The sequence below is a fragment of the Argiope bruennichi genome, chromosome X2 (assembly GCF_947563725.1).
Source record: "Argiope bruennichi chromosome X2, qqArgBrue1.1, whole genome shotgun sequence".
Classification (NCBI taxonomy): Eukaryota; Metazoa; Arthropoda; class Arachnida; order Araneae; family Araneidae; genus Argiope; species Argiope bruennichi.
The window spans coordinates 45893564-45919701 of record NC_079163.1 but is presented as its reverse complement, the minus strand read 5'-3'; the positions used below and the strand labels follow the sequence as shown (position 1 = coordinate 45919701).

At 27.7% G+C, this 26138-nt stretch overlaps 1 protein-coding gene across 4 annotated transcripts in view; it reads left to right on the top strand.

The window, feature by feature from the left end:
• The window catches only part of LOC129960109 (protein NCBP2AS2 homolog), a 100784-nt gene extending 76526 nt beyond the window's left edge, over positions 1-24258 (top strand). The window contains exons 1-6 of one of the 4 annotated variants that reach the window (XM_056073239.1): positions 2630-2737; positions 2959-3058; positions 8737-8770; positions 12990-13062; positions 20758-20870; positions 24112-24258. In XM_056073239.1, coding sequence (XP_055929214.1) covers positions 3036-3058; positions 8737-8770; positions 12990-13062; positions 20758-20870; positions 24112-24153 — 285 coding nt within the window. In that variant the 5' untranslated portion in view covers positions 2630-2737; positions 2959-3035 and the 3' untranslated portion in view covers positions 24154-24258. Of the gene's footprint in view, positions 1-2629; positions 2794-2816; positions 2839-2958; positions 3059-8736; positions 8771-12989; positions 13063-20757; positions 20871-24111 lie in introns of those variants that run through there. The other 3 variants (XM_056073240.1, XM_056073242.1, XM_056073241.1) reach the window with 3 other exon arrangements.
• The last annotated feature ends 1880 nt before the right edge of the window (positions 24259-26138 follow it).

The following is a 26138-nucleotide window of genomic DNA, read 5'->3' as shown; positions in this document are numbered from 1 at the left end:
CGTGCTCTTAATGTATCCAATTAAAAAAAAGCAATACAGATTTTATAAATTTCTGAACTTTTGAAAAAATAAAGAAAATTTATTGTAATTTCTTTTATAAAATCATTAATAAATCGTGAAAAAATTAAATATCATTTCGTTATTTTTTAAGCTTTTATAGTTCATTTATTCATTATATGTAATTTATTAAAACTGATAAATTCAACGAATGAGTCGCTCTTTGCTAATTTTAATTTAAAATTAATGCTTTCTTTTTCATTTTTAGTTGAAGATTTTAGTAATTCAAATTTTTGGATAATTCGAGTTTTTGTGACAACTTCGAATTAGTCAACATTCGCCCATTCTCTTTCTTGCATTTACTTACTGACATTATTTATTTTAATAGATCGTTAAATATATATTGATATAAATTACCACTGAATGTTCCTGATAAAATAGATGAATAAAAAAAAGCAGGGAAGTTTCATAAAATATTAGAATAAGAAATAAGATTTTTTTTTTCTTTCATTCGACTGTTATAAATGAAAATTCTAGTTGAATTTCGAAGCAATTTTTATAAACGCCAAGATCATTATTTTTTGTCCTTGTTAGAAATTTTGACTGTCTGAAATATTACAATTTAACTCTTTTCTACAGAAAATTTGAATAATAGTAAGTATTTTGATTTAAATCATAGAAATATTTATTTTTAAAAATCATGCATTTGATTTACCTAATTTATTTCTCTTTCTAATATACTTTGTAATGAATCTAATGTACTCAGTGGGTGTAATTAACGGAATATCTTTCTTTGTAATTCAATTGTCACTCACTTTTTGTCATAGTAAAATTTTGAAACTGAAAACCTTAATATTCTCCATGACTATACACAATTTTAATTTTTCATATGCTACATAGCATGAATTCATCTATAAATTTACTTAAATTTTAATTACATGTAGATGATGCCATCTAATAGTGAATTTGAGGGGAAAAAAATTTTTTTTTGAGATTCCATAATGTATATAATGATAATTAATGAATAAAAAGTAAAAAAATGTAATTCTTTGTTTACGAATACGCTGTTTAAGTGTTTTTAATTAAATTTCTTTTGACGTTCTGGGTTGAAATTCGCTGGAAACGAGGTACTATAAGAAATATCTTACAATTGGGCCACGCACCTCTTAAGACCAACCTACTTCTTTCAAATATATTAACTTTTCTTTGATATAATGAATGCTTATATTAAAATTTGAATAAAATAAATGCTTTTTTTTATTTAAATATGTGATAAGGCCCTTTTAATTTTAAAAGAAATACATCTCTACAAATCTTTTAAATAGAATAGTAAAAATTTGTATGTGTATAATTGAATATCAGAAAACTATTTTACTTTTTATACTGCAGGCCTGCAAAAAGCATTGTATTATCAACTTCCACAAAAACCAAAGTGTTTTCGTTCAACTGTCTATTTAATGAAAGTTTGTGAATGGAAGTAGATGTCTGATTTCAAAAATTAAGGAACTAAACGCTTATTGCATTTTATGTAATTTTTTATAATATCCTGAATATTCAAATAACATTAAAATTCCTTTTTACTCGGTTTGGTGTTTAACGTAAAGAATATGACTAATATTCTTGCATTGTTTTTAATTTGACTAAAAGTTTGGAGAATATTTTCGCAAACAGTATGGCATGTATACTAACTATTTTATATTTACACTATACAGCTCAATTTTAAAAGTAAATACTTTTCCAAATACCTAATTCTACAATTCATTATTTATCGGACTTCCAATTTTACAGACAATTTTATTGCAATTTGGCATCAGATTTGTGGCATATCGATTTTGAGTTGACGGTTATTATTTAAGTTTCAGATTAAAAACCACCCTCTTTCTGTTTAAAATGTGCAGATTTTATATTAGCACATTGATAGAATATAAAATTATTTCATGTAGTAATGAGTCCTCGCTCATGATGTATTTCATTTCTTTCTACTTTGGAATATTTCTTAATAATACTCTCTTAGAATTCTCTGCATTGACTAATCAGTTTATAATGTGTTTATATATCTTAACTTGTGCCATAAACAATCATTATTTGTTATTTCAAAAAATTTAGAGCGACAGTTTCTGGTTAATATATTCACTTCAATTTTGGGGGTTAATATATTCACTTCAATTTGGGGGATATAATTCATCCTAATTTGGCCAATCAAAATTTAGCGAATTCGACCCTAGAAAGACATGAATTTATGAAATATATTTCTTTTGTGTTCATACTATAGATTAATGAAGATAATAACATAAAACTGACGGATTTTACACTGGACTGATATTTTGTTTAAAAAAAGTTCATTAAAGAAGGAAACGTAAAAACGTTCTATTCGATTCCATAGAACGTAAAACAAACGTTCTATGCCCCTCCCTCTTATGTGAGGACTGGGGCAACTGCCCCGTATGCCCCTACCTTTGTCAGGCTCTGAAAGTAACTGTCGCACTGGAACTATAGCTCTAGGCTATAGTTCCAGTCCAGTTATCTTTTAAAAGTGCTTAAAAAAGTAAATCCTTTGAAAATAACTTAACTTTTCCTCTCAATGGTATTTTTTTGTTCAAAATTTGAAAAAAACTAGTGAAAATTCTAAAATTTAGCGAATTCTTCTTATATAATTATTTAACTCCCGTCATATATTTATGTAACCGTTACAGTAATCAGTAACCCGATACAAATACGACATTAGGTCGATTTTTCGAAGGTAAACAAAAACAAATCTGTTTTGCGAGCGCGACAGATTTTAAAAATTTGAATGAAGTAATAAAGCATATTTAAGAATTATTATGGATTAAAATAAATCATGTATAGTTAAATCTTTAAAAATTTATTTAGCCTCATTACTTTATATTTGTTTTGATGTCTTTTTATTTTTGTGAGTTATCCTTATTTTCCTTCCTTTCATTACTTTATTTTCTTTTTTAGCTACAGTTAAGTGCTATGTGACGCAATTTTATGAAGAATAAATTTTCTATCCCTACATAACTGGGCAATAAGTTGATATGGTTTTGAGACTTCTCATTAGGTAAATATAATCTTAAAATTTTGCTCTCTTTTTGTTATTTTCTGTTTTTACCATGATAATAATTTTGCTGCTAAGTGCGTTTATCTGTATGAAGTTAACCATGCTACTAAATTTTCGTGGTTTATGTAACCAATTATTTTCCAGGAATCAAACCTATTTCCAGCAAAACCTATTCTAATATGAAGTTATATATGCATTTAATGAGCAATTTTTAAATATTTTATTGACAACTCAGGTTTACAAGCATACAAACATAGAAAGTACTAATATATTAGCTGATAAATATTCATTTTAAAATATTCAAAAGTAAATGCAGTTTTTTTTTTCTGTGGTATGATTACTAATTTTGATTATCTATTTTTTTTTAATCATGTTGTATCAAAAATTATTTGAGTACTAAAAAGGTTTGTAACGCAGGTATTTTTTTAAAATCATGTAATTATTTTAACTTCAAGTCCCCAAAAAAATGCCATTTTTCCAGTTTAAATAGTTATACATATAATGTTACATGATAATACTAATTAAAGTTGCATTATAATACTAATTGAAGTTGCATGTTAATACAAAACATATGATCATTATATAAATCAGTAAAGTGCACATTGTTAAATCTTTCTATTATATCTTATTTATTAATTGATTTACCTATTAACTGCTCAATTCTCAAATTAATATTTTCATATTTAACTTATTAATGTAACATTTTGCCTGTTTGCTTTATAGATCTTTATTTTTTCATGAGTAGAATTAATTGACCTATAATGCGTTATTACATTTTAAAAAATGGCTTCATTAATTCTAGAATTCTTGTTATGTTTATTTTGCTTGGTGTATCATTTGATTAGACAAGCTTCTTCACTTTCTTGAAACAAGAAAATAATCATATGAAATCAGAAATTGTCACTAGTAATCAGATTATTTATTGCATTATTTATTTATTATATTATTTTATTTATTATATTATTTTGGACTAATCTATATTAAAAGCAACAGGGCAGAAATAGCTGGTTCAGATTTGGGGAATGTAATTAATATTCCATAATACTGCTAAGTTGCTGTTCTTTGTCAATCATCTAATTATGGTTAGATGATTTGTTATTTAATTATCTATCTAGTGGATACAGTTAATAGTGACTTGTTACTTTATTTATGCATTGCTGATTTTTCCATAGTGCTTTGAACTGAGTACCTGTTTATTTACTTGAAATGTATGCTATAGTGTATTATGCAGTTTTATGCTAATATTACAAGGGGGTTTGGACATTGTTCGACTTTTTCTCTGAGGAATATTTGAAAATGTTTCAAAATTTCTACTAAATATATTTTATTTAATTTTATATTTAACTTTGCTGAATTTTATGAATAGTACAACTTTAACTTTTTTCAATATTGTGAATATTTATTTTATGACAAGTAAGTGACATAACAGTATTTCTACTTGAACTTTATTTTTCTGTTAAAAAGTTTATCATTTTGCAAATTTTCTTGATGAGGAGTATTATTAATAATATTTTCATTGTAGCTTGCTTAGACTCAGAGACTTATACATTTAATTTAGAGACTTTTGCTTTGATATCAGATATGTAATTATTAAATTGTTTTATGAATAAAATTAATCCAGCAAATAATAATTGCTATAAATCATGTTTCTGTTAGAATAATCTAATTTTGAAGCATTGCCTGATATCAAAAAATTTGTAAATTTTTAGAAATAAGTGTAAAGCAACAATTAATGACTGATGAATCATCACATACTTTTTAATATAAGGAATTTTATCACATGACTGCATTTTTATAGATAACCCTTTTATGAAAAATGCTTATTATTTTTAGTATTCTTTGTTTTTGATTTTATATTACATATTAAGAGAATCAAAATATAAATTTCTTTCAATATGGTTTTTAGATTATGTAAGTAATTGATTTAAAGGCATAAATGTGTATAATAATTTCCAATTAGTGTATCTATATCCTGACTGCTGAAATCAAAAGTTTAATTTCTTGTAGCTGTGTGTATATATATATATATATATATATAATATACAGTGGTGTCCAAAATTATAGACACTTTTGAAAAATCGTTATGTATTCTAACTTTGTATACTTATAGAAGATTAGAAGATGTTACATTTCACAAAATGCAAACACTTACATATAATTTTAAAGAGAATTTAATGCTGATTTCAATGCAAAAAGCAAAATTCAAATATTTTTAATACAAAAAAAGTTATTCTTACTTTAATCTGAATAACAACCACAGTGATGAAGTGGATTGTGATTTCTCACTTTCCTGGCAAATCACTGTTCTTCTTCTGGGAACCTATAAAACGTTATTAACTGTCAGCAGAAGCTGACATGTTTTAAGTCGGAATAAGTCATTATTGCGCTTTTTCTGTAGAAGGAAGATTGTTTTTTTATGTAATTAAATTGCAAGTTAGGAGTTTTGTTAAACTTTTTTATATACATTTGGAATTTTTGTAATTATTTCTAATATTTGGTCAAAAAGCAATGATATCAAATAAAAGAATATATTGTGCTTCTAGAAAGAGGACTAAGATTATTGTGTTGAAATTGCAAGACAGGTGGGTGGTTCATTGACCATATCTGGCGTTCGGAAATTTTGTTTATAATCTTGTGAGTCAAATTCAATAAAAAGCAAAGCTAGAAATGGCTGAAAAAGGTGCACCACATCTGATGATGTTACAAAAATAAAGAGACTGTCTCCAAGATAGAAGAATGCCATCAGAAGTCAATTGAATGATGCTGACATTTATGTCATTTCAAGAACAATTAGGAGAAGATTATGAGATGTTGGACTAAGAGGTAGAATTAAACGAAGAAAAAATCCATATCACAATTTACATTAGCATATAAAAAAATTACAGTGGGCAAAGGAATGCATTAATTGGACAAATGATGAGTGGCCACAAGTTATACACAGTGATGAAACTAACATATTGATATTCTGTAGTGATGCTGAAAATAGATAAGACATAGAATTGGCGAAGAGCTACATAGTGACTGCTCTCAGGCACTTATGAAGAACTCAATTAGTGTTATGATTTGGTTATGCATGTCAGTAGACAATATTGGTATCCTTCATGTTATCGATGGGACATTAAATGCAAGAAAATACATTGACACTGTTTTAGAGCCAAAACTTACACCTTCTATCAGTGATCTCTTTCCTAACAATGCGTCATTTATTTTTCAGCAGGATTCAGCTCCTTGTTACACAGCAAAAACATAGAAAGAGTAGTTTAGTACAAAGAGCATTAAATTGTTATCATGGCTAGGAAATGGTCCTGACCTCAAAATTATTGAGAACTTATGGCACTGTTTGAAAACTTTTGTACATATGAAGCGTTCATCAAATAAAAGAGAATTAATTGAGGCTATATTTGTTTACTGGCATCATGCAGTAATGAAGGAAGAGCTTAAAACTCTCGTCAGCTCAATGAAACATCAGTGTGAAGCTGTAATAAAGAAATAAAAAAAAATACTACCCTACTAATTGCCGATAAATCACTGCAATCATCAGCATCTTATGTATGTTGATAATTATTGACACTCAACTTTTTTATATTGAAAAAAATTGAATTTTGTTTTTTGTATTAAATCAATATTAAATTCCCTTTGATATTTAAGAGTTTGCATTTTCTATAAGTATACAAAGTAAGAAAACATAAAAATTTCCAAAAGTGTCTACAATTTTGGCCACCACTGTGTGTGTGTGTATGTATGTATGTATGTATATATATATATATATATATATATATATATATATATATAATACATTTTAATGGTATGCCCATACATCTGTAAAGTTTTAGTAAGCATTCATAGAATTCAGATATATTTGAAAATTATTGTTTTATGTTTCTATGTTTATTCATTGTTTTAATAGAAATTATTTTACTTGAATTATCACCTGCTCATTTATATGTTTAGATTTCAGAATTTGAAAATATATGTCAATGAACATATTTACTTGGTTTTATGCATTCATAATTTTATGAAATATAATTTCTCGTATATAGAGCACACAAAGGTTGTACTTTTGGTTTTTCTCTAGTATAATTCTTCTGTTGTATAGTATGCATACAAAATATTTTGCATGTTATAAAAAAGTTTTGAATATAGAAGTATTTTATGATTGCTGACTTGTTTAAATGCTTAATAGTAATGGTGCATCTTATTTATATGGAAATAACAATTTTTAAAATTATTTTTTATATTAAGAATATAGTGAATTTGTTAAAATTAAAATATAAAAAGTAATTATGTAAAATTGATCAGCATTTTTGTATGTCATTGATTTTGGGGACATACCATATACCTAAATGTTGCATTGGAATCTCTTTCATGACTTTAGAAATTAAAGTCTAATTTTAACCCCCCAAACCCCCTTTACTCAGGATCTGTGAATGACAAGTTATGACACTGATGATTATGCAAAAGATTCAGCATTTTTGTATGTATTTTTGAATTATTTTTTATTTTGTAGAGTTAATTATTTATAACTAAATTTCATTATTTTAGTTTGAAATGAAGTTCTGCTTCAAAAATCTATGTTACATCAACCTTCTCTCTCTGTATACATTTCTTAATACATCAGTTTCCCCTCTGCATATATACATATTATTTGATAAGATAATCTGAAAAGTTATATGTAGTATATACCAAGTCTAGCTCTATTATATACCTCAAATACATGAGTGTAATAATCTTTGAAATGTCAAAATTGAATCTTACTTTTTTATCACAACAATTACTCTTCTTATGAAATTCATGTTTTACATAAAAAGTTGCTACAAAAGTCATTTGACTACTTTTTTTATTCTGTCATGTTACGTATGTCACACATAGTCTTAAATAATGGATATGATTAATGAGAAATAGAAATTTGTTTTTGATAATCTTCAAAGATTAAATTTTAATAAGTTTTGTTTTTGTCATTGCTAATTATCTTAAAAAATATTTATCATCCAAAATTGTTTATTTTGTATATATTTTAAATTTTGTTGATCCTGGTTTCTTTACTTCATTTCATGAAAAAGGAGTAGCTCTTAGAATTAGACAAACTGTTTTTAATGATGTTTTTGATAGCTTATTCTATAAGATTACAAATGTAATAATTGGTCATGCCTTGATGTTAGAGAAATGAAGAAACTTCCTTACAGTAAAATTTAAGAGTAACTTTTTTTTCTCATTATAAGTGGAATATCTTGTGACAACCCATGAATACATAATGCATGAAGTTTAAATCTCAACTTTCTTTTCATTACAATTATGACAAAAATTTTAAGGCTGTTTTATATCAAAGGCACTTTTTGACCACATTATCTAAAGCAGCAAGTGTAGTAAAATATAGATAACAATATATATACATATAGAGGTAATTTGTGGATCAGAAATTCATTATTTGTATAGGTCATCAGTTTAGTTATTGAGTTTTAAACTGACAGTGGAAGTTTTAGCTGTCATTAATTATTCCTATATTGGGATTCATTTGTTAAATGTACATATTACACCTGATAATTGTAATTTAGGTTTATAAATGACATAAAAATTCCTTCTTTGTTCATTCGATAATTTTCAAATGTATCTGAGTAATTTGAACTTGTAAAATTTTATTTTCTAATGATATTATTAATATAAAATCTATCTGTTTTCAGGTATTTGGCCAATAATGAGAAGCTGATACAAATGGTAAGTTGATCCATAAATTTTAGTTTTTATCGAATGTGTTCCTTATTAAATAATTTTATATAAAGTGATGAATAAACGGTTTTGCTTTGCTTATAAACTGATTAAGGTGTCGTGGAAAGAAAATGTAAAAAATGCCTGGTCAAAATATATCCATTATGCAAAGTTATATTGTGTGTAGTATGTTTGCCTCAATTGTACAAGAAAATCATATGAATAGTAGCATGAATGGGAAATAAAGCCTAGTGTTAGAAATTAAATTTGCTACTAACCTAAATGATCTAAAAAAAATTCTTTTGAAATACCAGATAAGTCTTTGTAGTATTACTGATGAATCTACATATTTTAACTTTTCACAAGGTTTTTGTTGTATTTATTTTTTTAATTGTATAAAGTGCATATCTGTTTTATTGAATAGGAATTTTTATATAATTTAGATAAAAAAAAACATTTGGAATTCATTACAGTATCAATATACACAAGGTAAAGTAATTGGTGAAAAAGGGAACTACAAATCAGATTATGGCAGTAAAAATTTAATTTGCAATAAAACAATTTTTTAAGGACATATTGATATACCCATATGTTTATTTTCAGATGCAAATTAACTTCATATTTTTGCACATATGCTGATCTGCTTTGATTTCATCAAAATTGCGAGTGAGAGGATGCATGCTGGAGATGTTTATTTTTTTTTACTAAGTAATACAAACATCACAAAATTTCGAATTAAAATAAAATGTTACGCTTCATTGAAAGGTAATACAGTACATTAAATAATTAATAGGAAATTGAAAATCAGTATAGAAAGAGAATAATGAAAAAAAAAAAAAAAGTGCCTAACAAATAGCTCCAGGAAAGTGCTTTCCCTACTGATTCTTTGCTGAGCAAAATCGTCCGAAAGTAAATGTGTGGGATTCTGAAATGGAACAGTATAAGAAAAATTCTTTATTATTCTGTTTTATTTATACAAGATTACCTTTGAAATATTTTGTGGGATTAATATCTCACCAAAATCTCTTTAACAATTGAATGTCATTTATTTTCCCAATTACAATATTATTGTAAAAAGAACGTTAAAATTATAATTTATAAGTATATATTTAATATTTACAAGGTTTAAGAACTCAACTCCCGCTCATTATTTAAGAGATGCCTCATGAAAGGGGCCAATTAAATTGTGAAATATTATTAGCATCCTAAAGGTCGGGAATGTCTTGCCCGCCCCCTTCTCTGATTGTTAACTTCTGTTGGTATGCTGTGTTAAATGTTATTTCCTTGGAATTTTGTAAGGTGTTGTTCCCCTCGATTTTCGCTTTTCTTTGAATTCTGTTATTATATTCATGAAGTTTTTATGTTGATATGAAGCCTTACAAAAAGAATCATGTGCTTTTCTTATTGCTTCTCTAATATTTTGATGTTAGCATTTTAAATTCTGTCCACCGATTTTTAAGATTTCCTTCTCTTTCCTTCATCTTTATCTAGTGCTCCTCACTTGTTTCATGATGTATGGCATGCAAAAAGTCACTCAGCTGATGACGCAACTGCTTCTTCTAGCAAATATTTTAATTATTAAACTGTTGTTTTTGCTGGTTTCAAATCTGTATTTGGTAACATCAGCATAGTATCAACTCGAGATTGCTAATTTTGAAATTGTGCCTTTAGTGAATTCAGCAAGCGATATTATTATTGGAAATAATATGCTAAATCTAAAAAATGCTATTCATCTTAAATTTTTATTTTTCACTTTCTAAGACTATCCAGTGAGGCTTATCTGACTAAATTATACATGAAAATAATCTTTTTCATAACCAAAATGCCTTGAACAGTAAGATGTTAAATATTATGTGAACAATGACTTATAACAGATAAGTAAAAAGAAGACATCCAGTCCCTTCATTGGTAAATATAACATGCTAACTAAGATGAGCTACAAATGAAGTGAATATACTTTAGAAAGGATATTTAAGTGCGTGTAATGTCTGTGAATTGTTTCTTCAGCATTGAATGAAGACATTTTATCTGTTTTAGCATGTCTTGCGTGTTAAGAACAAGAAAATAAATGTCCAACAACAGATTTTAAAGTTTTCCAAAATATATAGTTCTGTATGTCGCTAGTCAGTAAGCAAAAACTCTTATAGAGATAATATTCTTTTAATAGACCTTGCAGGATGTGATTTATAATTATCTTGACTTTCAGATTTTTTTAAAAATAAATTCCTTTTCTTGTAACTTCTTTTAGGTTCATGTTGCGGTTAACAGAATTAAATATGATATCCGCCCCTAAATATCGAAAAGAATAATAATTATTTAGGAGGACGGCTGTTCCGAATACAAATGAATGATGTGAAGTTTTATACTGTCTTGTATTTCATATGCACTTTCACTACATTCAACTATTGAATCAGAACCTAAGTCAAGATAGATTTTTGCCATTTTATAAGCCTTAATAATGTTTGAAAACAGTTGGAACAAAATAATTACTTACAGAGATTCAAGAAGCACTGTGGAAGCTTCTGTTTAATATTGTAACGAAGATGTAAAGAACTACAAGTTTAAAGAAACAATTAGATTTATTAGAATTAATTTAACGCACAACAACATGGGACTAAGAACTTACCCATTACTGATTGGGCTAATCTTTTATACATATATAGAATATTTGAAAAAAATCCAATTTTAATTTGTAAGAAAGATCTAGAACCTACCAGATTTTAGATAAATAATAGATAACATCTTAAATAAAAGAATTCCAGTCTTTGGATAAAATATCGTGGCTGGGATTCGAAGCATGAACCTACCAATCAGGAATGAAATGCTTTGCCGATTGAGCCATGGCGATTGCTGGTTATTCTGATTTTTTTCAGCAATATTTGTTGTTCAAATAAAGCTGCTGGTGTAAAAACTGATTTAGTACTCTTCGATAAAAGAGTGAGGATGCTATATTGTACTTTGCAACTTTTTAAGCCTTATTCGTATGTTCAGAAATGAAAACAGTGGCAGCAGAAAAGATCAGAGATGGGGGGGGGGAGAAAAAAAACTGTTTTGTCCTATTATCTTATAGCGATCAAATTTAAATATTATTAGTTAATTATGTATGGCAGAATGTTTGAACAGCCTGAATGATTATAAATTACATTTTGTTTTTCGATTCGTTAAAAGATTTTCATTTGACTAATTTTAGCTGAAAAAGTGTTGCAAAACTTAAAAGAGTATGTAATGGTCACATTAGTTTTAAATGCAAATATTAACTGGAAGGAAAATTACTGCTTATGTACCAAACATTCAAAGCCATTTTAACTGAAATGCATCTTTTAGGTGACTGCTCGAATTTTATTTCTTTCAGTCTCGGTGTTTTTTGGAAACAGAATCCTCACTCGAAAAATCTTTTTGCAAACTCTTCTTACACTATAAAAAAAAGAAAACCATGCCTTCTAAACTTGGTATTTTATTTAAGATGATTCAATAAGTAGTTTATTTCTTATGCGCAGAATTGGGGCTAGATTCGTAAAGAGCAGTTGTACAGTCAACAATAAAAACAATATCAAATTTCTTCTGATATATATATATATATTCTTTTGGGGAATATTTTGTGACATTTCTAAATAAGCACTATTATAAGAAGCAATTACATCATGTTTGAATTCAAGATATCATGATTCTTCATGCTCTTTCCCATGTATCCTACAATTTAACTTAATTAAAATCTTATTTTACATTTAAATAGTAATATGTAGTATGCTAAAATCTCATGATTGTGATGCTATTACATTTTACAATTTTATTTAGTTTTCAAGTACCTCAAGCACCCCCTTTTACCCTTAATTGTACACTTATTGAAAAAAAAAAAGCATTAATGTAACTAAAGTACTCCATATATTTTTATTGCACTGACATTAACTTTACTTGGGAAAGTTTTCTCTTTCCTTAATATTAAGCTTGCTCAACAATATTAAGCTCAATACATATAAGCTTGTTTGTTTTTATTTAGTAAAACACAGTTATTTGAAAAACTGTCATTTTTAATTTTAATTTAAGTGAAGAGTTATTTTAACGTATGTGATAACAGTGAGAATGGCATCTTGTGGAACTTTTCTGCCAGAAACACAGATAAAGAGATATATAGAAAACATCTTTATTGGAAGGAACAGTTGTTTACTTAATCATTAAAAAGCAACATATCTTTATTAAGTCTAAGAATGTGTTTCTTGTATTCTTATAGCTTGCTGATTCCTATCCAATACGGAAAGCTGCTCGCTTTGCTGCTGGTCTCATTATCAGATCCAAAATTTACCGTAAGTAGTTTTGGAACTTTTCAGAAGCATCTTGATAGAATTTTTTTGAACTTTTAAGAAATCTTGACATCTATTTTCATTAGCTTTTTTGTGTGCAATTGTCATGTTTGCTTTTGTACATTTCAAAGGTTATTTATCATTCATAGATTACTAAATCAGATTTGTAAATCAAATGTCGATTTAATTTTTTACTTTCTTAATTTCCCATTGTGGATTTTAAACTTAAAAAGAATTTAAAATTATAATATATACCTCTGAATTATATATTATCAGAATAAAATTATATATTTTCAGATTTGTAATTAATTGAATTTTTACCAGATATTTTAAAAGAAAAAGACATTCCTTTTATTTGATCAGAGAAATGTTGTACCTTGAAATGAAATCAAGTTTAAATAATAAACGGATTTGATTGGGGCTCTCTGAGAAAATATTTATTGATAACATATATAACACCATTCTGAAAGTAATATGGAGCATCCCACCATGGAATTGTCACAATCATCTTTAAAAGTATAAAATGTCAGATACTGTATAAGATGTCATTAGCATTTATAAGGCTTATTATAATAAAATATCTTTTCTTTTTGAGTTTGAGAATTGTATTTTTATATGTATATGTTTTGGTCTGAAAAGAATCAATCTTATTACAGTTGACTTGACTTCTTAATGTTAGTACTATGAAGTGTAGTGTTACATTTGATGTATCAGAAATAAATAAATAAAATAAAAATTGATTTTGAAAATAACCTATGTCACCTAAAAACATTTTATATTAATAAAATAAAAATTCAAAATTCTTTTGCTTCAAAAATTTGGGTACATAAATGGCATCAAATTTCAATTTATACTAGTAAGTATAGGACATCTCTTTAAATAAGTGCATGTTAATATTATGAAAAGGTGTAATTATTAAAAAAAATTGAAAAGTGTATTAAGATAATTGGAATTGAAGTCCCAATGGGTTATAAATATAATTATTTCAAGAAAATGCACCTTAATACCTGACATTAATATCATAAGTAAATGTTTATTGTAAAAAGTTAGTCCGGATTTTAATTATGAAATTTTGTTGACATTAACTAAAATCCTGATTAAATTAATTGAATCTTTTTAAGCAAAACAACAGTGAACATTTATATTAAAATAAAGTTGATGAGTATTTTGCATTTTCCTAGTCTTTTTCTTCAATAAAAAAAAAAAGGTGGTTTAAATATAAATGAATCTGAATTCTTTTATTTTTAACATTTTTTTAAACAGTAAAATTCTCTTTTCTTGAATAATGTAATCCAACAGTTTGAAGATTTTCCGATACTTTATTTGCCAATTTATTGAATTGAATAAAATGAAATGCCTATTGATTTTCATTCTTGTGGCAAGGAAAGCTGTTATTTCTAGGTATCATTTCTTAAAATTGTACTTCAATGATTTTTGTTATAACATAATACTGCATTGTTTTTGCAAATCATGTTTCTTATATTATGTGCAGTTTTTTTCAGTTTTGTATCTCAAATCATAATAGTGTTTATAATTATAGCATTTATAATGTTATCAATTTGAAACATGATTTATATTTGAGCATTTTCAATTTAATCAACTGTTAAATTGTCACTTAATTTGATTTGTCGTATCTGGATACCATATTTATGTGTCCTACAGTGCAATTTAAAGTAAAGTCAAAATACATGGCTCCAATACTACATTGGTAATGAATGAAAAAATTTGGGAGAATTATATCAGTTGAATATGGAATACCTACTCATTCTTATCAAAAAGCACAAAGGTTTTCCACTTTAGAGATGTAAATGTAAAGAAACGTGCTATCTATAGATTGCTTATGATTATAAATGCTACTGTAAATCTTTATTAAACATAAAATGCTACAGTATTAAAACATTTAATTAAGTCGTGAATGGTGGGAATAGTTTTGTGAATTTTGTAAAAAACACCATGTTACTAGTTTTTGAGATTTCTAGGTCCCAAATTCAAGTATATCGAAATGTAAGAGAAAATTCACTCTTAACTATCATTCCGGGAACTTCTAAATCAGAAGAATCGAGGCATTCCAACATGAATTAGCTCACATAAACATCGAAATCATTAATCCAAACATTCTCTTTTTAGTCATCTTTTTTATTTCTATCATCTAGACGAGGGCGCAAGTACAGATAATTATTTACAAATATTTACATATTTAATTTTACGTGCACGAATTCTTTATATAGCATACAACCATCTTTGTTTCTGTTCTTACACAGTTTATCAACCAAAACTGAACTGAAACTGGAACTATCTGTTACTATAGGGTCATGGAAATTTTTTCCTAACGTCACCATTGCGCTTGCGTGAAAGGGTTACATGATATTATGGTTAAGCCAGTAATTCCAACAACCTCCCACATTTGAGTTTTAACTACATGTAACTCAAAAACAGTTATCAAATTAATATAAAAAAAATCAAAATTATCAAATGCAAACTGACAAATATCAAAATAATTGAATTAAGAAAATGCTTATACTATCAAATATAAATCAACAAAACCTTTCGACTATCACAGTTTATTAAAGTTGTAAAAGAACTTCATATATCAAAATATATGATTGGTACAAAACTATATCTTAAGTGTTCAATTCCCAACTAAAGCTCTTAAGATATGAAGTAGATAATAAAAAATTCAAAGGATAAGAGCTTTTGTTATAAAGAAAAGTTTTGTTCTCACAATAAGAGTCTTTTTACCTTTTTTAACCTCCTGCCATACCTAGAGGTTGGTTCATCAGGCTTAGGTTTGTTCAGAAAATCACCTTCAGCTACACTGGAATTATCACAGGCACATTTTACAGATTTTTCACAATTTTGGAAAACTTCCTTGTCTTGCTCACAAACTTCCAAAGGATACAGTCTCAATGTTGGACGTATGATTTCTCCACTTCTGGTTTTTAGTTTCATAAGTCTGATGTTTCCATTTGGCGATGTGAAGACTTCGTTGACTTTGCCCAAAGACCAGTCCATTCTTTTCATATTCTCACTGTATATTAGAACAATGTCTCCGATCTTGATAGATGGCGAGCTTCTTATTTTTCTTTCGAATTGTCTGAACTGTCCCAAATATACGACGATAAACAAAGCTTTTATTCAGAGATTTACTATCCAGGAGATCGAGATCAAGCATTCCAATCTTTCTGACTTCTTGCAAGACCGTATTGGGAGTAAGAGGTTCTAGGTCACTTGAATCATCACTAGCATAAGTTAGAGGTCGTCCATTGATGACACTTTCACAGTCAAGACAGTTATTTTTGAACATGTCAGTCAAGACAGTTATTCCTCGAAATGTAGAAGATGTTTGTCCTAGAACTTAACGAAGGATTTGTTTGGCAATACCAATTAAACGTTCCCAAAAGCCACCCCACCAGGGTGCAGACGGAGGAATGAACTTCCAGTCAATTTTGTTGACAGTAATATATTTGATTACTGCCTCCCAGTTAATCTTTTTGATGAGGTTATTCGTTCCAACTAAATTTGTACCATTGTCCGAATAGACGACAGGTGGTCTACCTCGACGAGCCACGTATTTGTGGAATGACTGCAGGATACTTTCTGATGATAATGTTGTGGTCAGCTCTAGATGTACATTTCTAAATACTGCACAAGTATAAATGACAATCCAGGACTTCTGATTTCCCTTTAGATTTAGAGGTCCAATAAAATCGACTTCTATAAGTTCAAACACAGAAGTCGCTCTAAGTCAGTCGACTGGCAATGGAGCTGTTGGAATTTCTGTTGCTCGTGCATCATAACCTTTACAAGTTACACAATTCTTAACAGCTTTGTGGACAGTTTTACGATATTTCAGTATTTGTACTACGATATTTCGCTATTTGAACACCTGCATGATGTAGAGAGCAGTGTTTCCAGCTTACAAGTTTTTCAACTATCGAGTGCTCACTTGGTAACACGATAGGAAATTTAAAGTTCATTAAATAGTTCTTCAAGGACAGTATGTTCTGAATTGGGAAAGTCTATTCTCATCTTTAAATATTTGGAGTTTCTGAAGCCGCTTATCTTGTGACCCTGAAACATTCTTGCTGAGTTATTTTATTAATGACATTTCAGATCTATTTCTTTCTTCCACATTTATGTTCCAAATTTTCTTAAGTCCCTTTTCACTCTACAGTTATCTACAAATCGGTAAATCCAAGATATAACAATAAGAAGTTTAGGGTAAGAGGAGTAAATATCATAAATTTTATTTTCCTTTTCCATATTGGTGACACTAATGATTGTTTTCCTTTTTTCTGTGTTTATAATTTCTTCGTCGGTGAAAATATTGGATTTAGGCCAATTCTCGGGAGGGTTTTTTAATCAAGGAGGTCCTAACCACCAATAAGATTTGGCTAGATTTTCCAAAGTACAACCTCGAGAAGGTAGATCGGCTGCATTCAACTGTTCGGGTATATGATGCCAATCATCTGGACCACTCAGAAGACAAATTTCTTTTACACGATTGAAAACGAAAGTAGACCAGTTTTCGTTCTTTTTTATAAAATAAAAGAGCATTACTGGAATCAGACCAATATCGCGTAGCAACTTTTTCCATTCCTAGACTCTCTTTCATGTATTGACACAGTCTTGCACTTACGTTACATGCTAAAAGCTCTAGTTTTGACACTGATCGAGATTTGAGGGGAGCGACCCTTGCTCTACCTTGTATCAGTTGGCAGTCGGTCGAATTGATACCTTCATTCTTTAAGAATACACACGCAGCATACGCCTTCTCGGAAGCATCACAAAAGACGTGCAATGATATATTGTTGTTTAGACATCTAGGAACAGAAATATCATTTAAAAAATTTATTTTTGTAAATTTCCACTTTGTAAATTTCTTGGCCATCCAAGATGGCAAATTCGTATCCCAGGATAATTTTAACTTCCAGCATTCTTGTAGCAGAAATTTTGGAATCAATGTTACTGGACAGGTAAATCCAATGGGATCAAAAATTTTGTGGATAGTAGACAAAATGATCCGTTTAGTTACTGGTTGATCTTCTGTAATGGGATCTAAATCTCTCAAATCCACAGTTTAAGTTTTTTTTCCCACCCTGCCACCACAAAAACTACAAATAAAGCCTATCATCTTCATGGAGTTCTATCTGCAAAAATGCCTTTTCAATTTCGGCTGTAACTCAATATTTTCCTATTCTAAACCTATTTAAAACTGAGGGAATCAGTTCAAACAAATTGGATCTCTTTTCTAAGCAATCATTTATTGATGGTGAATTTTTTGTCTCGGGCAGATCCATCGAAGATGGGCCTGATCTTCATTGCGGAGTTTTCTTTCAAAACAGTACGATGAGGTAAGTAGTGCTCAGGTTCTGAAGTATCTACATCCTCAATAATATCCTGATCTAACCAGTCCTTAAAAATGTTTTCGTATTTCTCTATTTTTTCTTAATTTCTGTAAAGATTTGACGGAATTTACAAGTCTTTTTACAGAAATATCTCTGCAATTTGTTAAGGGGGGATGTCCTCATTGCGCTTGCGGGGAAGGGTTACATGATATTATGGTTAAGCCAGGAATTCCGACACTAGTTATGATAGTCTAAACTAAATATAAGACACTGAAAAAGAAGTCAGTGGATATTAGTAAAAGTAAAGAAAGGAAGCAAAAACTATTAACAATAATAGATAGAAATAAAATTAGAGGGAAGTTAGGCAAAATCTCTGAACAGTACTTAGAAATATGTGAAATAAAACCAGGACTTCAATGAAAGCTATTTAGGAAAAATTACATTCATATAATTTTGATAGAATTATTATTCCAAAATAAAATATAATATATTTTTAATTGGCCACTGTGAAAACGGGAATGATTCTTGAGGCAACTGAAATGTATTTATATTTATTTAAGGTGATGACAATGCGTGTTACCGAAAACAGTCATAATATGCTTTTGATTAATGTATTTTAAAATGGAATCCTTTTCTTTAATTATGAACTACAGAGATAATGTTTCAAAGGAAGAACAATGAAATATTCCATATCTTTGGGTTTCCGATTGCTTTGCTTAGAAAGAGTCAAGGATACGTCTATCTTTGAGGTAATCAAAGTGAACTTAGCAGGATCACTTTATTTGAAAAGTATTCAGTTGTGGTATACTGTGAGCTGTATTTCGTACGTGTCGCTCTGAATTAATCTTCTCACTTTTTACTTAGGCTGTATTCTCATCATTAGGAAATTCATTGCTAGAAAAGACTATTTCAACTTAACATGTAGTGACAGTTATAAAATTTTATTGGTAAAAAATGTTTCAAATTCTGGCCTGGGATCACATTAAACTGAAGACTTCTATGCACCAAATAACATGCAAGTTTATTTCCCTTTATTTTCACTTGTGGGGATTAGGCAAAAGCATGGTTCAAACGACCTGAAAAATTCTCGAATGACCTCTGTAAAATGTATGCTTATTTATGAAGGGATTGTTTTTTGCTATTGTAATTCTGCCATAAACTGACAATCGCAGCAAGCTTTTACCTTTCGTACTTCCAGTGTTCATGATGGATATTCTGTTTAGAAGAGTGACAGGTTCAGATGAGCAGTGTAAAACATTCAGATGAGCAGTGTAAAACACATGTAAAATCTGATGCTAGTACTAATAAATTCCAATACATAATTTGAAAAGACAATTCGGTCGAGAATATTTGAGTTTTTTTATTCCAACCATTTGAACAGGAATGACGCTATGAAATGAAGCTCTTCTAGTTTGATAGCAGTTGAAGAATGTTTGGGCCAATAACTGCTTTGTTGATGTGTTTGCAAGTTGAATTTGTTTTCTTTGATTCTTTTGCTAATAATTAACAGTGTAGATGGAATTTATATTCAGTTCATAGAAATAAAAGTATTCAAATCATATCGTACTCGTTTGGTAAAGTAACATCAAGTGATCCATCTGTTGCTGTAGATGTTGTCAAATCATGCATTGTTTTGGAGCTGCATAAGAGAAAAATTTATATAGATTGTGTGCATTAAATATTTAATTAAGAATGAAGTTCTCTATCTTTAATAAAGCATGAATGTTAATAAAATTTTGAAGTGCTAAATGTATATACAGAACAAGCGCTTATGATTGAATGAATGGAAAGGAAGTGTGTTGGATCAGTTGTTAGATTAATATAACAATTTGAAGGTTGGCAAAAAAAAAAAAAAAAAAAAAAAAAAAAACCCTGGATAAGGTAATATATGTTAGCTGTTGAGCTAAGTAATAAATTTACTCAAGATGGAAGGCAGATTGATACAAACTCGCTGGAATACTGTGCTACAAGTTAGTTCTTGCCATTTGATATTAGTTTAATAAAAAAATTTTCCATCTTACATGACAGTAAATATGATGTGAAAATTATGTGACATTCCAATTTATATGACAGTAAATATGTAAAAGAATTTATATTCATATATTTTAAGAGTCAATCTTGTTTGAACTGATTTCGTATATATTTTTGAAGTCAACAGTGAAATTGAAACAACTTGTGAAATTTCAACTATATTAAAGATAATTACAGCATTGTATAAATTGTTATTTGGTTTCTTTCTCTACAAATTTAAGTTTGTTATTGTGTTTTCTTTTTACATATTGAATTTGAAATAATAATCCAATGTTGCAGTAGGTATATCATATCTAATTTTGAATTTTATTTTTTACAGAAGAGAGAGCTTTAGAGAGTCTAAGGAAAGCAAAGGACTCAAGTAATATTACAGATAGTCATCAGTCTGGCACATCTGGTAGTTTTAGTCAATTTATGCAAGACAAAGTTGAAGTAATATATTCATTTTTGATGCATTAAAAACAATTATAATTTTAAATTTTTATTTTAGTCACTATTACTATAACTTTTGATTTGATTGTAAAATATCATTTTTTTAACTTATATGAACTTCTATTCATAAATATTATATCTGTTTTTTTATACAAAAATAAGCTTAATTGTGTAAAATTCAAATCTTTATATCATGTATTTACAAGATATATAAAAGATGCTAATTTCTGTGTTTCTCATAAAATCCTAAATTTCTTATTGCATTGAAGATTTTAAAATATTTAAAGTTTTAAATATTTAAATACTTTTAGACTATAAAATGTTATATAGGTAATAATTAAAGCTTGAAATATTAAAGCGGTAAAAGAAGAAATCCACCTATAATGAGTTTCATTTTTACATTTCTTTTATTGTTTTTATATGTTTAAATTTATTTAGCTTTATTTTCATGAAACTACCAACAAAGCAAAAATAAGTTTTTTTGTTTTGTTTAAAACTTTTTTTTTATTTCTGTATTTTTGTGTCCGTTTGTATTTATTCCTTTTGAATTCATGTTTTAATGCTATCTATATATCTTTAATACTAAATATTAGCCATCTATTTTCTGTGTTAAATTAACATTATAAAAATAATTTAACTCATTTGCGTGTATCGGAACATTTTTTCTTTTAAATCGATAACTTATTAGCGTGTTTTAGTTGTCTCGTGTTTGTATTTGACTAGTCAACATGTATTCCAAAATCTTACTCAGATTAAAAAATGAAATCTTTAGCTAGATTGAAAGTATCATTTGGAAGCATTTTTTCCTTTGACTTTTTTCAATGTATATATAAAGAATTTTTATATATTTTAACGTAATTTTATTTATAAAGCAGTAGTTTTTCAGTGAAAAACCATTTATTTTTTTAAACTTTTTTTATGTTTTAAAAAAATTAATGGTTTTTCACTGAAAAACTACTGCTTTATAAATAAAATTCTACGCTCATATGTTAACTGGGAAGAAGAATTTAAAATACCTATTTTCCAGCAAAATTTACTTAAAAATCTTTTCTTTGCTATGTAAAACCTGCAAAAAAGAATGATAACGATAGTTTTAAGTATTGAAATAGATCACTATTTTGTTAGGGATACTACAAGCTATGTCGGAATCACTTAATTTGATGAAAATATGATATTCCATAAATAATTGAAATATATTGAATATTTATATTGACTATAAATATTGTAAATATATTGAAAATGATATAAACAAACGAATTTTTGTAGTAGCGTTATAAATAATCATTTTTCTAAGTGGAAAATAATTAAGTGTAATCATTCTAAGTCATGAGATAACCTGTGAAAACTATAAAAGCAAATCTAAATTAAATAAGCAGAAAAAAGCTCTCAAAATTAAAAAGAAAGATATCTGTCGAAATGTAAGCTTGAAAAGGAAATAATTAGTTAGATAATGGAAACTTGACGCATAATATTACTTGCATAATATACGATTATTGCATGAATTGTTTGCAGTATAATAAACAATGAGAAAGAAAGCTTGCAAGGCGTTAACATAAATAAAAATAATCGATAGCGTAATATTAGATGTGGAAGATCATATGATTGGCAAAATTGATTTCTGACAGATGCTGATTTTATAGTACTCAGGTGAAAGTCTTGCATTTTGTTGCAAAATACAATGCAACCTTTTCCACCAAATGTTATCTCAGATTTACATATAATTATATATATATATATATTAAACATTTGAATGGTCTAAATAAATATTTGACTGCTCAATATAGATATTTTCCTCTAATTCTATTTTAAATATCAAATTTTTTTTATTAAAATATAAAGAAACAATAAATAGGATGAAGCTTGCAGATATAAATGAGAGATTTATAAAAACAACCTATTCAATGCAAACCTCTGTAAGCGTCCAGCAATAGGATAATATTTATCTCGGATTCTTGTCGTAGAAATGAAATTTTACTACCCGGTTATTTTAATCTTGAAGTTTAAACACAATTTATAAGAATTTTACTGAATTCTATGCCTTAAATTATGTTGTATGTTAACTTTTTAAAAAACATTTTACACGAATAAAATAAACTTTTATTCGTATAATGAAAGGTAGAATTTTTCAAAATTGAAATTTTCTTATTCTTTAGCCCCTAATTTATAATTACTAATAATATATATAATGGAATCTACAAGTTTTTCTCAAAATTGGCACAAGGTGACACTTTTAATATAGAATGAAAATGCAATTAAGTCAATAAGTTAATTGATAACTTTCTGAAAGTATTAAAATATTGTATTTAAATGTAATATTAATATATTTAAATATATTGCTTTACTCGTATTTTGTAATATCAAAATTGTGTATTGAGAATGCACAAGTAAACGAAATTTTTAAGCTTTCATATACATGGAAGTGACTAATGTCACAGAGAGTAAAATTTATTACATTAAATCATATACCTCTCTACGATTCAAGGTGATAAAGATATAACAAAATTTAAGATCTTTGTTGTTACCAAATACTAATATAAATCGTTCGAACGTCCCTTACTTATTCCAGTTCTTCACTATTTTGTTAAACTTGTAATATTGCTTTATCTATGAGGATTATATTTATTTCTAAAATGAAAAGTATGCATAGTACCAATGTAGTTATCTATTTTCTGATAATATTATTTATTTATTCCTAATAATAGTAATATTATTTTCAACTATCCGTTTTTAAACACATTATTTTTAAATATAATTTTTCAATTTAAAAAATAAATGAGGTATTATTTATTTGCTCATTTTACGTAAAATCCATTTGTGTAAGCAAATTTGATTATTTTCCTTCTTTTAATGACATGACATTTATCAGATTTTAACGTATTTTTCTTCCCTTCAATTTTAAATTATATATACTGAATATCCTGTAATAAAAATGATTAAAATATCGAAAATAAGACAAAAAAAAAAAAAACGCCGAGTGATGTAAAAAAAAAACTTTATTTTCAATATTGTGAATGTTTTATATTATATCCCTCTATGTTTAATTTAGAGGCATCTTGTATTTTATTAACTGAAGTATTTTTGAAATCTGACCATTGTTCAACAGCAACCAAAAAAAAATATATATATTGGAATTGTTTTTTTAGGTGCCTCCGATTTGACTTTTTGTGTGCATATGCTGATCATTGTTTTTAGTTCTTGTCATTGACCTAAATTTAATTCGACCTTTTTTTTTATTTTGCAGAAACTGAAAAAAATTCTGGAAGAGCAAAAGCGTCAAGGCTGAAAAGTACAAAAATTCAAATATGTAGGTTTTTGTTAAAATGAACACTATGTGGATAGAATGTTATTGATGTACATACATTTTTATATAAAAAAGAAATTGCTTTAATGCGGAGTCGTTTTTTTTAAGCCTTTGTATCGCAAATTATTATATGTTAGTGAAATAGTGAATATTGAGGAAAACAATTAGAAATCATGTTTAATACCATTTATTTCAGGCAGTTCAATTAATTAATTTCATCCAGATTAATTTATTAAAATTCTTAATGTATTCGGATAATGTTGCCATTTAGAAACATGATAAGTGTATGCATTTGTTGACAATATATATTAAAAGCAGATGTCACTGGATCATTAAGGATTAATGTAATATAATTTTTGTTTTTATTTCAAAATAATATGGTACAACTACACAAGTTTATATAAAATTTGTATATTACCACATTTGATTCCATAGATATTTAAGAAGAATTTTGTAAAGATAAATTCGTCTTGTGATTATTTTATGACTATGTACATAGTCGTGTTGCAATATATATCTTGAAATGCACTGATCATAAAGAGGTCTATCATTATCTTTTATTGCTCATGATTGTTTATTAATTTAATTGATCATACTCTAAGTTATATTTTACTAAGAATAAATGAATGTGTGTTTGCGTGAAAATATCACATTTACAGTGGTGGCCAAAATTGTGGACACTTTTGAAAATGTTTATTTTCTAACTTTGTATACTTATAGAAAATGTTATGTTTCACAAAATGCAAACTCTTGCATATCATTTAAAAAAGAATTTAATATCGATTTCAATACAAAAAACAAAATTCAAATATTTGCAATGTAAAAAAGTTGAGCGGCGATAATTATCGAGATACATTAGATGCTGATGATTGCAGTGAGTTATCAGTACCTAGTAGGGTAGTCTTTATTTTTTTTACTACAGCTTCACACTGATGTTTCATTGAGCTGACGAGAGTTTTAAGCTCTTCCTTCATTACTGCATGATGCCAGTAAACAAATATAGCCTCAATTAATTTTCTTTTATTTGATGAGCACTTCATATGTACAAGAGTTTTCAAACAGTACCATAAGTTCTCAATAATTTTGAGGTCAGGACTATTTCCTAGCCATGATAACAATTTAATGCTCTTTGTACTAAACCACTCTTTCTATATTTTTGCTGTGTAACAAAGAGCTGAATCCTGCTGAAAAATAAATGATGTGTTGTTAAGAAAGAGATCACTGATAGAAGGTGTAAGTTTTGGCTCTAAAACAGTGTCAATGTATTTTCTTGCATTTAATGTCCCATCGATAACATGAAGGAGGCCAATATCGTCTGCTGACATGCATAACCAAATCTTAACACTGAGTTCTTCATAGTTGCCTGAGAGCAGTCATGATGTAGCTCTTCGCCTATTCTATGTCTTATCTATTTTCAGCATCACTACATAATATGTTAGTTTCATCACTTCATATAACTTGTGGCCACTCATCATTTGTCCAATTAATGTGTTCCTTTGCCCAGTGTAATCTTTTTATGCTTTGCTGTAAATTGGGATAAGACTTTTTTTGAGGAATTCTTCCTCTTAATCCAATATTTAATAATTTTCTGATTGTTTTGGAACTGACAGAATGAAATTGACTTCTGATGGCCTCTATGCTTTCAAGATACAAGAATGTCATCAGTCTTTTTATTCTTCAGTCATCAACAGATGTGGTGCACCTTTTCACATTTTTTCCTGTTTTATTTTTTATTGAATTTGTCTCGTGATATCGTAAACAAAACTTTCAGATTCAACATGTAGTCAGTAAACCACTCATCTGTCTTGCAATTTCAACATAGGAAAGACCACATTCTTGTAACACAATAATCTTGGTTCTCTTTCTGTGTGTCCAGTCTTTTCTTTTATTTGATGTCATTGCTTTTTGTCCAAATATTTACAAAAATTCTTACTAAATATTAAAAAGTTTAACAAAATTTCTTACTT